General features: G+C 33.8%; 1 protein-coding gene across 5 annotated transcripts; it reads left to right on the top strand.

The window, feature by feature from the left end:
- Positions 1 to 15,654: 15,654 nt before the first annotated feature.
- Uxt (Uxt prefoldin-like subunit) lies at positions 15,655 to 17,639 on the top strand. 5 transcript variants are annotated; one of them, XR_016293454.1, is made up of 3 exons: positions 15,655 to 15,970; positions 16,066 to 17,079; positions 17,164 to 17,639. XR_016293454.1 is itself a non-coding variant. In XM_089597916.1 (2 exons), exon 2 carries the CDS (start codon positions 16,070 to 16,072, stop codon positions 16,526 to 16,528), a length of 459 nt encoding a protein of 152 aa, XP_089454042.1. In that variant the 5' UTR covers positions 15,655 to 15,970; positions 16,049 to 16,069; the 3' UTR covers positions 16,529 to 17,639. The 5 variants fall into 5 exon arrangements, 2 of the variants coding, with proteins under 2 accessions (XP_089454042.1, XP_014215688.2); XR_016293457.1 differs by having other exon boundaries at positions 16,066 to 16,851; positions 16,919 to 17,639; XR_016293452.1 differs by having other exon boundaries at positions 16,066 to 16,644; positions 16,744 to 17,639.
- Positions 17,640 to 18,279: the final 640 nt, after the last annotated feature.

The raw sequence follows: 18,279 nt of genomic DNA on the forward strand, positions 1-18,279 counted from the left end.
AATTTATTGAAAATACTATTCTAAGACAAATTAAACAATGAAAACTACTGATTAAGTAATAGAACGAATTAATAAAAACTGCGAATTTTTGTAACTCTTATAATTTGAAGTACTGATTTGTAAGTTGAATTGTTTTCCGAAAGCACTATAATTATTTCATCAAGCGATTATCTTACGACTCGAATTTAAAGATATAATACAATTCTCAGTGACGCATTCATTATGTACATAATTATAAAAATAATAAATATCGTGTAGTGAACAAAATTTTTACAGAAATTTAAATTCGTGACTCCTATCACACACAGCAGCGCATCCTATCTTGTTTGTATCCTATGTAAAGCGAGAAATTATTTACATTTATTACAGCTAATATTAATAATAATAATAGTGAAAGAAAAAAAAAATAATAATAATTTCTACTAAATGTTATGTACAACACAAAAACAATCTACATTCTTTGGCACTACAACAAGAAATTCTTTCTACATGACTTTCTAAGACATACTAATCAATCATTTTTAATGTACAATAGATGAAAAAAAAAGTATTGTGTTCATAATTTTTAAAAAAAGTTTAAAACTACTTTTTGGAATACTTTCGAGCAATTCAAGAATTCATTAACTTCATTAATTGTAATGCAAACTAAAATATGAAATTTTGCTGTACGATTCTTCTACAATAAAATACAGTACGTTTACTTTATTTAGCACTAGTAATAGAATTTAACATATGTAACTTAACAAAATTATTTAACATTGTAACTATATCTACTAAAAACGTCACCCAAAGGTTACCTTGAGCATTGAATTACAAAAAATCAAATTATCAATGTTTTTAATCTTAAAACCGACATTAAACCTCAAATATTTTGTCACAAATTATTTGAAAAATAAGATGCCAGAATGATGAAACATTTCCATATTTCTATAACACTTAATTACCTTAAGACTACAAAATAAATATTTACATATATATACGCAACATGTTATCGATGTTTTACGATTCGCAATTTCTTATTTTTAGTGACAAACTCATTATCTAAATCATGCCTTTTACTGTGATTATGATCACTTGTCTTCCGATAAATTTTGACTAATAACAGCTTTTCTAACGCAAACAATCTGTGGTTGTAACATTTATTGGTTTTATCAAACCATTCAGGAAATTTCTCATTCGTGTATTTTTCGACAATTTCTTTCAAATTTAAAAGCAATTTTCTTTGATACCAAACACTTAAGTGGTGATCGTTAAAAGCATGCAACTGGCAACTTATTATTTTAACAAAGTAATCACTCGCTCTAGTTAAATAAGCGATGCTGGGCAAATTCGGATCTGAATGAGGATATTCCCTTTTTTCTAAATATATTTCGCTGTCACTTAATTGCTCTGTCAAAGGCTTACACATAATTTTTTCACAATCAGAACACTTATTTTTTATTAGCAACGCTTTACATACATAGCCACTGAGAAATGTAATCGAATTTTGTTCGAACTAATGTTTTTCTTCGAAATCTGGCGCTGTACTAGAATCGATGGGTACAAATGATTGCATTATTTCAGCAACATTTAAAAGTTCATTAATTTCGTCAACTTCAGCAGAGTTATATTCAGGTAACATAACACTTTCTTCTACATGTGGATTAAAATTTAGATCAAAATTTGATTGTTCACTGTTTTCAGTTGTACCCAACGATGTTGTTTCATTAGTATTTACAGGTTTTGCACTCAGTGAAACCGATGAGTGAGTTTCATTTAAAATAACATTACCTCGCTTACTGGTACCAATATCATCAGTTGATAAGACGTGTCTAAAACTTAAACGATACATTCTGCAGGTAGGATTAAAATTAAAACCGCATGTTCCTCGAAATTTGGAATGAGAATGTTCAACGCTATCTTGGTTGCAAAGACCTGTCGCGAGCGCAAAGTTAGGAAAATCTGAATTTAAATCTTGATAAAGTAAAGTTAAAGCTCTTACTGTTTGTGGTAAACCAGTAAAACAAGGTGGTCTCGAGCGTCTAATACAAGTTTTACCCGTAGAGCTTTTAGTTACAACCACAGTATACCATTTTTCAGACCAATCAATAAATGAATTTAAGCGTTCCAGGATCTCTGGATTGTCATTGCATAAAGGGCGTTTCTGTTTGTCAACTGTGCGCAAAGAATAACTATTGCAAGCATCTATTACTGCATATAATGTCTCGATAAATTGTACAGATTTTGCCGCAGTATCTGATGCTAACCCATGAGGATCCTGAGAAGTAGTATGAACAGCAGCAGCCATGCGACGACTCAACAGTTGCATAGCTGATTTAACATTCATAACTTCAAAATTGTTTGGTGTGAAATGGCTTTGATTGAAATATCCTAATACGTTTGATGTACAGTTATTTGAGTCAAGCTTCCACGTCTCAAGTATATCTCTGAAGTTCATGACAATTTCATCATTTACATATATATACCTATGAGATCTCAATTGAACAAGCAATCTTTTAATAAGGTGAGGCCAATCAAAAATTACATAAATTTTACGATCATCAAGATGAAAAAAAGGTTCTTTAACGGATGAATTTAGCAATTTCCAAGCAAGTTTTTGATTATTAGAACCCTGATCGCAAACAATGGCCTTAACATTCGCTCCTATCTTAAATAAAGCCCTTAACGTTTCCAACAAAATATCGTATAATTCTTCGCACGATGCACCATGTTCATTAAATCCATAAGACAATAATTGGCGCCAAGGATTTTTTGCATTTATACTATCCAAACAGAATAATAACGCGTGATTTGCTAATTTCGATCCCCTTCGATTCTCACCCATATCAACAAACCCTTCAATTAAATCTTGAGCTTTAGAATACTCTTCACCAGATTTTATAGACATTTCATCGAATTTCAAAGCGCACACGCGTTCTTCAGGAGGTAACGACGTAAGCATTTTATCAAGCATTTGCAATACTACATTGTTTAATCCCGGTAAAACATCGTATTCAGCGACCCACCCTCTAACCGTTGATTCTCCGGCCAACCGCACTTTAAGGTCCCGCAACCGACTGTAACACGCTGCTGAATGATAATAAATAATTTTACAAAGGTTTCTTTCTTCTTCATTATACTCGGTTTTGTCTCGTTTTAATTGCATTTTAATTAAAGTAGTAGCAGCTTTAGAAAGACCTTTGCCTTCTAAGATGTCGTCGATGGTACGAATTTCTGTGTTCATTAAATTTTCGATGGAGTGTTCCTTACGTTTAACTTGTTGTTTTAAATTTTTAATTAATCTTTGGTACTTGGCTTTGTCGTCTTCTAAATCTGCAACTCTTTTTCGGAGTCTAAGAATCATCTGCCGAGCTTTGAGTAAAGTAGATTTTGATTTGATCTTTGAAGAAGTTGTATCAGTTATATTTGAAGAAGAATTAGCTGTATCAGACACTTTAAAATCGGTCGTTGGAACATTACAAACGTTAGAAACATTGTTAATGCGACTATCAAATTTTTCAGTCTTATTCTCTTGACTGTCCCTCTCATAACTTAAGTATTTTTCATTACTCTCAACATCTTCAAAATCAAAAAATAATCTTTTACCGGATGGATACGTTACATCGCTTGGTCTTTTTCTGAGAATCGGAATTTCTTCTACGTCATTCACGCCGAAAGTTTGTTCACTATTTACAGCAAAACTTTGTTCGATATGGAAATCAACTGATACTTCGATGGGATTAATTTGAACGCCTTGACATTCGTTTAGCGATTCTGATGCCCCATCAGCATTATCTGACGAGACATCAGCATTACTAAATGATGCTGAAGACGCATTGTCAACTAAAGCCGTTGTTTCTGTAAGTACCATATTTTTTACTTTAGATCGCTGCTGTGTGTGTGCTACGTGATATTTTTGCATATAATTGTCATAAACAACTTTTGCTTCAGGAGCCTGCCAATGAATAGGAGTACTGTTCCGTTTTAAACCCTTTATTTTGCCGGTATTGTCTTTCACTAAATCAGCATCATTAAAATGTCCATCACAAATTCCCGCAGATCGCTTGGAAGACGGTGCCCAGAATTTCGTTGCAGTGTTACCTGTTAGAAAAAATATTTCTGGCTGGTACAATCAGTTTCGATATTAAAAATTATTCTTGATTGATTGGATGGCGTCTAGCATTTACTTAAATGATCGCCAAAAATGTAAAAATATTATCTGAATATTTCAAGTATTTTTTATTATAAACGGAAAAATCCTACACTTGAAATTATTGTGGATTATATATCTACCCCATCCATGCCGTTCTTAAGCATAATTCTGCTTTTAACAACTTATGATGTACTATGAGGATTGTTACACTCAACTAACATTCTGGGAAAGATATTAATTATTTTTAAGAAATTCGTTTTTGAAGTTATACTTCTATAGGCGCGTTATGCGTGAGAGTAAATCAACGATTTCAGATTGACGACCTTGAGAAAATGTGTAACGGAAGTGGATTTTGCATGTTACTCCCCCTTCACCCCCCCCCCTTTGACGTACTTCCGGTTCCATTCGCACCATACAACACCTCAGCAAATAGTTTCATTATTAATTATTATTAATTTATGACGTTTACAATACATATATAATTGTTTATACGATTTTTACATATTTTTTCAACTCTTTTAAGAATTAAAAAAAAAAATGTTTGTATACTGTAAATACAATAATTGATTTTTATTGCGTTTCATTCTTTCACAATTTTTACTATGAGATTTAGGTAATTTTGTGACTTAAGGACGTACATCACATAGTTAGCGGGAGAAAAGTTCTGAAAGATGAGAAGAGCGCAAATATATGCAGCAACACTGGCGGTTATTTTTCTCATATGGATGGACTAACATAAACTAACACACACGCTTTAACGCATACTTGACCCTTTCTTTCTTGCGTTATTAAAAAAATAACAACTTGTAGATATATTTCAAAATTAAATAGGTTTATCTAAAAGTAATCATACGAAAAAAAATTGGAGATTTCTACAGATCATAATTATAAATGCAATTCTAAATTATTTTTCAATAAGGTTACATGTCATATTGAGATATAAAAAAAAAAAAACATAAAAAAAAGGACACAGTTAAACAAGCTGCAAATTCCAATTCTGCGGTAAAAGAATGAAGCCATGGCGAGTGCACGTAAAAACTAATAACGTACAGAAATACACACGAAAACACACATATGTATTTGCCTTATCACCAAACTAATTTATATCTATAACTAAAAAATACCTGAGTTCGTAATCTAAACAGATTGTCGCTTCTTGTCTGCAGGGAATCGACGCAACGTATGTCCATTGTGAGGGCCGTTGTGGCAGTGACAATTTTGGCACCTTGCATAAACGCTGTTTTTTTCCATTTTTCTGTTGTACTCGCTTCATCTATAACAACAAGTATATACAACGGCAGAAAAATGCTACATAATCGTAAAACACAGCAAAAAAATAGCAGGTACACTGAACGCATACATTGTGGAAAAAAAAAAAAAAAAATGAATGTCAGAAAAGAAACGTAATTAATACTCTCCCTGCTAAGATAAATCTCCTATGACGAAGTATAAATATCTTGAAGTGATCGTTGCCAAAAACTGCACAACACTGTATACTAATTACTAAAAATTAGTGTCACGGTAATATATGATTAATGCAAGAAAACCCTCTAAGCAAGACTGATTTGCGCGATCGACAGCACCGTCAATCAGTATGATAAAAACAAAACAGACGCGGTTGAGAACAAAACAACAGCGCTGCGGGTAGTAACGCGCTAATACAGATATATATATATATATATATATATATATATATATATAAATATATGTCTATGTGGATGGGTGTACTGTTTGATCATGCGCGCAACACAGCGCGTTGCGCGCACCGAGCAGATATGAAATGTCATATGCTTTTTTGAAATTGGCAAGAAATAACTGATAATGCTAATTTATTTTCTAGAAACTTAAATTATATACAGAATTAAAAAAGTGTTGAATAGTGCAATATAATATTAAATATTACTAATTTTAATAACTGGACAATTGTGTTTTTCTTTTTATAATTCAATGAATGATCAACTGCACTTGAAAATCTTTTACTCAATGCGTCAAATGATTTTTTTAGCCGTGAATGGAAAAAAATTTTCTTGGATCGTATACTAATGTTGAAAAAAAATAAAAAAATGTTTTTGGTCACTGGTCAAACAAAATACGTAAGTAATCATGAAAAAGAAGTGTTAAACCTTTTTAGTAATGTTGTAATAATAAAAAAAAAAAATTCGCTCCGAGTGAGATTAGAACCCGCTGCCGCAAAACGAAATTGTACGCTCACGCAGCTCTAGCCACCTGAGCTATCAAAGCTCACGGTCAGAAGAGACTAAAAGTTACATATGTTTATCGTAAAGTTTCGAAGCTTAAGATTTAATTTAAGCTTTATCGCATTACTGCCGTTAAGCTATTATGTATTAATGGTGAAAAAGAAAAAATTAATTAAATAATAAAGATAGCGCAATGGGGCGTTTGGATGAATGCGTTCAGTATATTAGTAAATAATATTACTGAGCACAAAAAATATTTGAGCGTACAGTGTCGTTGTGGTGAATGCCTTCATTTATTATTCAATAATTTCACTTATCGTAAAAGTGAAGAACAATTGAGCGCACCGCATTATTTGGATAAAGGCGTTCGTTTATTAATAAAGCATAATAATATGTTAATTGCGTTGAATTTGTCATTTTTTTAAAAATGAAAAAAAAAAATTGCTAATAACCTGACAATTATGTTTTTGTTTATCATAGTTGAACGAATGATCAACTGCATTTAAAAAGCTTATCTTTCTTTCAGGGAGGAAAAGCGAGAAAAGTAATACGCGCAGCTCTTTTCCGTATTAGCAGTGTACAACTACAGCTATAGATATATAGCCCGTTGTATACATATAGGTTTAGCTTCTCCTCCATCTCCATCTCCATCACCGATGCACACATTTGGATTCTCATGTCTCCCTCACTGATCTCCCCTTACCTGTCCCCGCGAGCCGAGCCCACAAGCCGCCAGCCAATAGAAAACATGTGCACGGCTCCTCTGCTGGCCACGATGGATTGGCGCTCAAGTCAGCGCTGAAACATCGGCACACTCTTTAAAATAGGCACTGGCAATCTCCTTACTTATCTCTGTTCACGTCCTTCACCGTTACGTTGATTACAAGATTCTTATATCCACTCTAATTGGACGTACAAGAAGTCAATTACAAGTTAATATTAATAATAAGTAAGTAAATTTCTTATTTTGTGCATGTAACTCTGCGTGACAAAAGGCAAAATAAGGAGAGCTAACTTTTCAGTTAAACACTAACATAGACACGTTAGAATCATTCGGATTGTGCTGATTCCTCGACAAGGTTAAAAAAAAAGTTCTTGATCAAATTAGTTGGCTACCTAGTGCACCCCTTGACACCTTTTGGTCTATATATAAAATATACACTTGTTCGTAGAGTATCTTAATGTGAATAAGATGTTCGCACAGGTATGATATGTTTCTGACACGAAGTTATATCTTTTTTTTTTTTTTTTTTTATTCATCATCGCCCCTTAAGGGCTCAGACATGGCTATTTTGACACTATAAAGTGTATTTAGCCATACGTTGGGTTTAATAACAGTAGGGGGAAACGGTAGATAGATCGGTAGGTTTATTGAAGTACAAATCCCATCCAGAAAAAAACCTCATTCATTGATGAAATTTTTGTCCAGAGTGGGATTTGAACCCCGGCCATCAAGGTTGCTCAATTATGATTGCCTACTACTCACTATACTTACTTTCACGTAGTCCCCAGAAACCTTCTCTTTGATCCTTAGAATGTTTTGTCGTGTTTTTTGTATACATATATATACACTTTTTACCTTTATGTCTGCGACCATATCGGGTAACATCAGAATAATCGACTCATAAAAATGAGACAAAATATACATTGATACTCGTTGGCTTAAACAAGGACAACTTTTGAGGCTTCCCTACTGAAAATATTCAGGTGACTTGTCGTGTTATTTGTCAGATGACATGTCAGGTCATAAGTCGTGCCAATTTACCATATAGACGCGTCATGGGGATTTTTATAAAAATCCACATCACACTTTCACATGACAATTTTACATGACACGACTTTAGACCTGACATGTCATGTGACAAGTCACCTGAATATTTTCAGTAGGGTTGACCATTGCGTACCAGGAGGCATCAATGCTAAAAGCATGTATAATTCCATACCGATCGTTTTTTAATAGACTAATTAGAGTTCTGATAATAATTTGATTCTTAGGTTGGCAATGGATAAAACGTAAGGTTTGTTAAAAAAAGACATATTTTGTTGAAAGATAGTTGAATTTTCGATGTTAAGAATAATTTTTCCTGTCAAGACTGTTGTATTTTTCACAACTGTATTTTTAATGTGTTTAAATTTATAGAATGCCTAGGACTCCAAGAAAAAAAACGGGTTTCAAGAGTACAAAGTGGTCGACCCAAAAAATTGAAAAGGATTATTTACAGCACCAAAGCAGAAAACGTACTGCGGCATCTGATGCCACTTCAACAGTTTCATATATGAGCGAGCCCATGACATTATTAAAGACGATTTCCGGGTATAGTAGTTTTCGTAAGACTTTGCTGAAATTGAAATATGTGTGAAATGAAAGTGTTATTTACACGTGTGCAAAATTTCAACAGGTGTTTCCTTACTAAACTGCGAACTATTCAGTTTGGAAGATTGCCAATTTAACAGTGCAGTATATCTATAGCTACAATCTTGGCGAAAAAAACCGCACACTTTTAAGCAATACTTAACGAATTTTCGCAGTATTTTCCCCAAAAAATTTTATGTAATCAACAAATTCCTAAGGAAAAAAATGAGTACAAGTCTTATAGGCTTTTCCATATTTATTATTGAGTAACAATAATTTTAATAACACCTCATCTGGCCTCTGCCGAGAGAGAAGCAGACGCCCCAAGCAACTTGGCGACACTGAAACATCCTGTTACTTACTGAGTACAGAACAGTCAAACGACAGTCATGAAAAAAAGCCTAACTCAAATTTGCCCAAGTAAACTTGCATTTATCAGTAAATAAATAAAATAATAATTACATGCTACTAAACAAATAATTATATAGCAAAAAAATCGTGTTGGTATTTTGTTTGTAGGTTTCATCAGCTTCTATGATAAATCAATATGCAAGTACGATAATTTTTGCTCTATTTTTGAAAATTAAATAATTTAATAGAACAGGATGCATATGATAAAATTATCAAAATAATTTCGGTGAGATTCTTCAACTTTTAAATATTCAAGGAAGACGACAATTATCTTTAAATGATAAAATTATAAAGAAAAATGATACAAAAACATTATTTTATGTAATTTGTTTAAGTATTGTATTTACGCATAAATATCCAAACATCCAAAAAGTTTTCACTTTTACCTTTGTTCTGGGATACGGCGTATTTAAAACATTTCTAAATTTCTTACTTTATTCGGCCTTTCCGTTGTCGTATACATAACCTGATTGGAAATGTAAACACAAGCAGAAAGTCTCTATACTCGCCTCACGGCACCTAACCCTAACGACCAGAGTACATATATATAGTAAGATCGGTGGCGATATGTTGCCGTGTCGCCAAGTTTCTTATGTGTCTGCGCATCGTCTGCTCATGCAACAAAAAAGAGATTCTCAACTTACATCCATTTTGATTGAGAACTACTGGTCCCGGAGATCGTCCTTAAACTGACAGAGTGATATTAATTTGTTGGAACTATCTTTACAATTATGTAAAACGCGAAGTAACTTGCAAGAATTAGTTAGCTTAAGTAATAGTGTTTCACAAAATTTTCTTGTCAAACACTCGAATGAATCTGCCTTAGCATTTTATCTTGAGAACGATTACAGTGAAAAAAAATATCAAAATTTACGTAAAGATACATCACAAAACGTTCCCATTTCTCCGCCATACGTTGAAATCCGTAAAGAGATGCTAAAATTTTTGCCTGAAGATAGCGCTGCGTCTGAGAATGAAGATGCAGTTTCTTTGCCAAGTTTGCTCAACAAGACTGTGAAGCGTCTGTGTGAGGTTGTTGCACTTGATTGTGAGGAAAAGGATCTGGACAAATTAGTGCTATTTGTAACCGAAGGATTTGACAGCTTTGCTAACCATACTAATGCACATCAGAAGTGCGATAACCCTGAAAATGAAATACACAACAGCGAATTGTCATTATTTGTAACAAATACACTCCTTTTAAAGCTGGACTGTGGTTCAGTGGTAAGATTAATTTTTATTTTATATTACTTTTTATTCAGTATATCTTAATATTATAAGATTAAGAAATTGTTTGTCGATCGGTTATTAATACTGATGGCTTCATGTAGTATACTTCATGCAGATTAATAAATTAATCAAACCGTTTGTACTTTATTTTAGGTTTTTATTTGAAAAACTAAGAGTAGGTAAGATTTATAATTCTTTCAAAAAAAAAAAAAGAACAAACAAACAAAAATTAAGTCCGTACGCATTTTGTAGTGACAGTGAGCTAATAACTTAAAAAATCGTAACATGAAATGTCATGTAGCTACAAAAAAATTTTTTAAAGCAAAACAAAAATAAAGTGAACTGCTAATGCTAATCAAACTTTTAACACTGGCTTTTAAGTATTAAAAAGTTATCGTTTAATTTTATGCTTGAAAGACCATATTGTTCAATACTTTCGCAGATAGAAATTTGTGAAGATCAGCCCCAGGTTAGCAGCAGTGCAGTGAGTGTACGCAGATGGAGGTCAGCTCCAGGGTTAGCAGCAATGCAGTGGGTCTTTTTCGCTCAGGTTAGAGGACAGCTCAGTGATCAGCGGGAGAGACGTACCCAGGGCTAGAGTTGTATAGCAACTACCGCTTTTCGGTAGACGCGCGCCGTTTCTCGCTTCTCCTTTCTTCTACCGCTCTCTCTGTCTCTCTCTCCTACTTCCCTCGCATCACAACTCACTCCCCACCCTTTTCTTTAACCTACTAGCCAACGCTGAACAAGTACATATAGCGAACAGAAGTACGATTACCTCACCTATGTGGGATGTTAGATCCTCTAATAAAGGATTGTATAATTGTATGGTCTATATTGTTAGAATCAGCATTTTGTGTGCATAGTATAATTGTTAAAAAGCAAACCATTCGGTGTGAGATTAGAAAAATATTTCATTAAAATCCAATTTAGTACAACTACCCAAAGCATTTTCTGAAAGCACACATGGAAGATTTTATAAAAAGTTTTTTTTCATTAAAAAACAGAATGGTTTCCAAGGTAAACCTATAGGTACGAATTTATTATCAGATAAACTAAAAAAACCATTTTAAACCTGAGTTTATTGTCACAATGGTCATTGTTTACTTAACTAAAAGTTGCTCTTTGAATTAAATTGAGTATAAAGAAATTCTTTCACATCACTATGGCTTATAACAAATTTACATGGATTAAATATAAGTGAAAACACTTTTTTCAAGTCAAGTCGTAGTTTATTTGTCTGAAATGGCTTCCGGAAGAACAAGATATCCTGCCATGGTATATTATAATATTTAATAAATCCTTTTTTTCTCTGTGCTGTCAGAAATAAAAGAATAAAACTTCAACATTAAAGTGTATACTATGGAAATTTGTACATAATGTTCATTTTCATTCTCGTAAATTGACTAGAAAATACACAAAACTTTCATTCCGTAATTCTACTCAGCTACAATCGCAATACGATATAAAAGTATGATTTCGTTAAATTATTGTATGGCCGGCTTAAAATCATTTTCAGTATAACTATTAAACATTCAAGTAGCACACATACGTACATAGAAAAAAAGTGATGAATAATCCCAATCAAAAACTTCAATTCAAACTTCGTTGTTCGATTCGAAAAATAAAGTGGATCTAAAGAAGTTAAATAAACTGTGCCAAGATTCATGAAAATTACACAACGATAAATATGAATGGGTTCGTATGAGCCCAAGTGTTCACAAGTTAATAATGCATGGCTGTGAAGTTGCAAAAAAATTACCTTTGCCATTACTTTATTTTTCTGCATTGATCGTATAAAAACAACCAAATTTATTTTAAAAAACTATGATTTTCTTTCTGATTGGTATGAATACTAATAAAAATCAGAGGATTATATGAATCCTCAGTAATTAAAGAATCAAAATTTTTTTTTTTTCGATTCCTTTAACCATTTGTAAGGTATATATGTCATTCGCAGGTCACAAAAATTTTTCCATAACAGCCCGTGCTAAGTTTATTTTTTATTTTTAAGCACCTTAATAACTACATGGCTGAGATTATCCAAAAAAGTACGTTTGTTTTTTATAACACATAGAATGAATCAAAAAAATTATTATAGCCCTCTCGACCATTGTTATAGTGATATGTTTGTTCATTAAGATAACTCTGTTATTTCGATTACAACTTCTTTGTAAAAGTCAAAGAATTTGTATATCTCATAAGACTTCAAGTTACAAAACAAAACTTTTTATGATTAATGTTTCGACTATAAGGTAGTGTATTGTCTTCAAACTTCATAAGATTATTTATTAATGTACAATTGTACATGCGTGTACACGCACAAATTTTTTATTAAGCTGTTCTGTTAACTGCTTGACCAGATAAACCTTTTTAAGTTTATAATAATAGCCAGACCATCAATAAATAATTAAAGACTACATTAAAAAACACAAATAACTTTAAGCTTATTAGTCGAATTTTTATTAAGGTTCTTATTAAAAACTGCACGTTATTAATGATACAGTCGATAAGTTGTATTGCATATTGTCATTGTACCATCAAATTCCGTGAACACACAAATGTAACGTATGTCGTTATGGTGTTAATAACAATGACATAATTTGCCTCGCTCGTAACATTTTTGCAACAATTACTATTATCGTAATTTTGTTTCTTTCATAACCAGATAATTCAGACATGCTCATTTACAATATTGTTTTCTATAATACATAATTTTTAAGTGATTTTTTCCATTTACAAATTCTATTTAGTGCTAGCTATTTGTCCCGACTATTTGTTAATTAATCTTTTAGTAACCCTCATATTTAGTCTAAATTTATATCAAAACTGTTGTACTTTTCACAAATACTTAATGTCCTTAATAATAAATAAGTTAACCTTAATTCAATACGTCTGCTGTTATCTGCTTTTTTTTTAAACCTACTTGTTATCTACTACATAGTAATATTATTACCACTAGTATTTAACGATTAATTTTATTCAAAACTACAAATAAGCATCAATTATTGGATCATCATTTTTTATTCTACTTTGTCCCGAAGAATATATATCGTATAGTCTTGATTCATTAGGTAATAATTTCTACGGTTCACGCGTTTTGTTTTCATAAGGCTTCCTTCGGAACTATTTTTCTTAAAAGATAGAGTGCATACTTTCTATGTAATAAGTTTTTTTCGTGGTAACAAACATAATTTTTGTAGGTTCCCACTAAAATCCCACATGGCATCCCACGTAGATACTTTTCTTAGGGACGAGTTTCTTGATATTAATATTCTTAATATTTTAGAAGCCTTTGAAATTCGCAGAAAGACATGGCGGCGCAATGGAAGCGTTCCTGATTGGTCAATCAAAATGGATGCGTAAGGGTGCCTGTACATGAAAGACCTGCTGTTTGGCAACTTCCCGTTAAAGCTCTCTGGTCTCATGAGAGTGAGAGAGAGGTAAAATGTGTGGTCACGTGATGAACCTCTCTCTCTCACTCTCATGAGAGCAGAGAGCTTTGACGGGAAGTTGCCAAACAGCAGGTCTTCCATGTACAGGCACCCTAACACCACACCTTCTATTCTTACACCATGAGGATTTTGCGTCACTTTGACTATCTCGTACCAAAAGTTCAGGTGACGGATAAGAAAAAATTACCCAGCAGACGTAGTAGTGTAACTATATATATTTATGGTGGTGTTTGCTAACTCTAGTAGTATAATTATATATGGTATTCGACTCTTCTCAGTTAAAAATTTATAGCAATAATTATACCTATAAATTATAGCTATAGTTATAGCCATAACTACGTATAAAACAGCTATAATAATGTATAAAATTCAGCTATAAATATAGCTATAAATTACAGCTGTAATCTTTTCAGTTAGTACTTGGATGGGTGACCGTTCAAGTCTTGCCGTTTCGCCTCTGCTTCTGCTGTTCACTTCGTGGGTTGATTGACTGTTTCTCTGTCTCTTCGATATCGTGAGCGCGAGGTGTGCCAATTTTCTGCTCCGTAGTCCAAGTCTGCAGCTTAGACACCAGGTCAGAAATGAGGTAGAATCACCGGGCTGTTCCGTATCAGGTTTTTTTTACGGGAGATTTCCCGGTGTTTTCCTGATCCACACAACAATTGTCATGGGCGAATGCAGAGCAGTTGTTATAGGGTCCTCCTCCCTTCCAATTCCTTCCCAACCCCAAGTGCTAAGTGCCCTAAGTAGTGCCTTTTCAAGAGAGCCAAGCGTTAACACTGTGATATAGAAAAAAAAAAAAAAAAAAAAACTATATGGTCCTCGCACTCGCTTCTCATTTCACTTACTGCTGCATAGACATACAAGAAAAACAGACTGCTCATTTCTGTGTACGCCGCTGAGGCAAGAGTAGAGACACATCATTGAGCGCGAGTATCTGTCTTTCTTGCACATTGACAACGGGGAGAGTCAATAAACTAAATCAGGTAAATGCAACATCTCCAACGTTGGCCATGTTAGAGAGAGACAGATGTCCACGTTCCACGTTATGTCTCTTTGTACTTGTGCTTCAGCGCCGTGAATGTGAATAAGAACGAGTAGTCTATATTTCTTGCATGTCTCTACTTAAATGTAATTAAATATTTTACAAAAATAATGTTTACGTGGGACAATGGGATAGGGTCGATGAGTGCAGACTAGCCCCCAGAAGGCTACAGTCATAGACATATAAGAAAAATAGACTGCTCGTTCTTATGTACGGCGCTGAAGCACAAGTAGAAGGAGACAACGTCGAAAGTTGATATCTGTTTCTCTTGCACATTCCCACCTTCAGCAATGTGCGAGAGAGAGAGAGATCTCCACATTCGATGTTGTGTCTTTTTCTACTTGTGCTTCAGTGCCGTACAAAAGAACGAGCAGTCTATTTTCCTTATATGTCTATGGCTGCAGTCACATGCCCATCTCTGAAAAGGGAGCGCCCGTCACCTAGCCGGAGCCGTACCATATAACTTTCTTTAGCTTTGCGGGCCTATAGATTCGTTCACCTTACAATCCAGGGACGGTCGGGGACAGTGTGAGTGAGTCGGAGACGAAAGTGAACAAGTGCTCTTCTCCGATCGTCCGCGATCGTCCCTGACCGTACGTGATGGGCAGTTGTACACGTTAGGTTAGGTTAATGCTGTATGTAAACAATAGTTTGTAAATAAAGAAGTGCAAATATAAACAAGTTTGTTTACTTTTTGCATTAACCTAACCTAACGTGTACAACTGCGCATCGCGTACGGTCAGGGACGATCGCGGACGATCGGAGAAGAGCACTTGTTCACTTTCGTCTCCGACTCCGACTCGCCCACACTGTCCCCGACCGTCCCTGGATTGTAAGGTGAACGAATCTTATGTTATAACATAGGCCGATGTACAGAAAAATAGTTATATGGTACGGCCCCTGACTGAGCCACCACGCGCTCAATTCGTTCGATCACGGGATCGGATCTCTCTCACTCTAGTGGGCTGTAATCTGTAATGGGAGCTAGTCCGCAGACTGCCAGTCTGCCAGACTCCATATAATCTCTCACCCTTTGGTCTACAGCAAGCACAACGTTCCATTCCAATATCAATTTTTAAGTATTTAAAAATAAAAAATAAAAAAAATGAAAAATTAACACATTCATATGCTTGACCACTTTGTAGGGTAAGTTACTCACACGTTTCTTATTAACCTCACCTTTCTATTTTCTTTATATTGCTTCTGCATACAAGAATAGAACAGGTTACATTATTTTTCAGGCTTATGTCATCTACAATGAAGGCAGAGATTACAAGCAAGCTGTTGCAATATGAAGCATTTGTTAATGATGTATTAAAAGAAGATTTGTTAGAGTTAGAAAAAAAATTGGATAAGAAAACTACTGACATTACTGAATTTCTTCAGCTCAAAAGTGTCATTTGCTCTCTCGAAAACATTGGTGCTGAAAAAGAAGGATTTAAGTCGAAAATCGATTTGGGCGATGGTTTTTTTGTGCAGGCTAAAGTCGAAGACGTATCTTATATTTTGCTTGATGTTGGCTTAGGATTATACGTAGAATTTACATTGTGTGAAGCACTTGAAGTTATTGACGTAAGAGTAAAAATAATTGAAAGACAAGTCAACAACTTGAGAAACGAAATTGCAAAAACGAATGCTCATATTAAAATGTATTTAATCGGCCTAAGAGATCTTCAAGGAATCAGGAATTTTGAAGAAGAATAAATGTGTAAAGCATTCAAAATACAAATCACTTGACTACATCCCTAGTCATAAAATATCAATTTTTACGTGTTTTCGAATATGGGCTTGCAACAATTTCTTAAATGTTTGAATAAACAGTTAATTTAACTAAATAATATTTTTTTTATAATCTCATGAATTTTCTCAAACTTTAAATAATTAACAAAATTTTTAATAGACTCATACCATTGTTTCAGAACTATCTTTCACATGAAGATCTTTCTGTGATCTTTGTTATAGAAGTATTACAGGATTATACATGACTAATTAGAGATCCTGAATAGAAAGTACTTCAAAATTCTGTGGTACTGTATCAGAAAATTTTTGTGTATAGTAACTGATCGGGTTGTAAATGCATACACTTGGCCTTAGGTTTCCAACTCCTTGATAAAGGCTTGACCTGGATTTGATCAGGAATTTTTAGAGGATTACCCAGCTTGAGTCTATAAAGTTAATCATGGACTATTTTACATGTGATTAGTAAACAACTACAACACAATATTTAGTAGCACAAGAACACTAAACATAAAAAAGTTAGTATATATGTTTTACTTTAAAACATTTTCAACTTTCTATTTAATCCGAAAATTAACAGTTAAATTTCTTGCAACATTGAGGTTTCAGTCCTGCAATATAGTTCTAGAACTAAATCCATATTGGTGCACTTAAGTGTTTATAAAAAAAAAACCAGTGGGCAGTCATGGGACTGCCGACAGAAGTGAAAATTTGAAACTATTCATTATATTTTTACTTGAAGATCTGAAATAAATTAGTAGCTATCCAAAATATTTATTGTTTTTTTTAAATAAGTAATCTGGATTATGGCAGTTATAAAATTATGTGAGTCGTGGATAATACACATGACAACATGCACATCTCCTTATACATATTTTGAGTAATGAATTATAAAGTATATTACACGGTAATACACGTATTCCTTAAGCTGGAAATTTTGAAAATTATGCGATTTGTTATGAAAATATTCGTTCTAAGGTACAAAATCCGTGTACCGAGTTAATCAAGCGAGTGAAGTGCATCATTTACTGTAACCGCTAGGTTACCATTTAACAATAAGGGTACATTTTTTTTCTACTTAACGTACATAAATATAAAAACACGTTGAATCAGAAACAAGAAAGAAATGTAAAAAAATAAATGTATAGTTTCAAGCAACTACGATACTTCTCCAAATAGCATTAAGTTTATTTATCAATATTATATTTCAAATTTAGGCGCTCCTTAGTCCTGTTCCTCCTTAGGCTCTGTTCGGAAATGATACGTTGGTTAAGTTTTTGGTTGGTACCTACCCCCACCCCGGCTTAACTAACCGACCGTGTGTTCGCACATGTAAACAATAGTTAATCAGCTGATCACGTTTTGGCGCACTTTGAGCGCTTTTGTGGTTAAAGGGAGGACTTGAAAGCGCTTTTGTGGTTAAAGGGAGGACTTGAAAGCGCTTAAAGTGCGCCAAAACGTGATCAGGTGATTAACTATTGTTTACATGTGCGAACACACGGTCGGTTAGTAAAGCCAGGGTGGAAGTAGGTACCAACTTAATACTTAACCAACCCATCATTTCCGAACAGAGCCTAAAGTAAGGGCTCGGGCACATAGAACCGCGTAAAGTGTAAAGCGTATCGCATATCGCGTAAAATTATAGGATTAGAGAAAGTTAGGTAAGGTACGCTTTACGCGAAAAAATTTGTCATCGCGCACATGGGAGTAAAAAATAC

The sequence above is a fragment of the Copidosoma floridanum genome, unplaced genomic scaffold (genome assembly GCF_036245765.1).
Source record: "Copidosoma floridanum isolate Cflo_tuat_1 unplaced genomic scaffold, Cflo_Japanese_pri ptg000004l, whole genome shotgun sequence".
Lineage (NCBI taxonomy): Eukaryota > Metazoa > Arthropoda > Insecta > Hymenoptera > Encyrtidae > Copidosoma > Copidosoma floridanum.

Bases quoted from the DNA above. Each gene is read 5' to 3' on its own strand.
- Uxt (XM_014360202.2), top strand. From the start codon at position 15,951: ATGCTTGACCACTTTGTAGG. The intron at 15,971-16,065 runs GTAAGTTACTCA...ATTATTTTTCAG, and splicing joins ATGCTTGACCACTTTGTAGG to GCTTATGTCATCTACAATGA.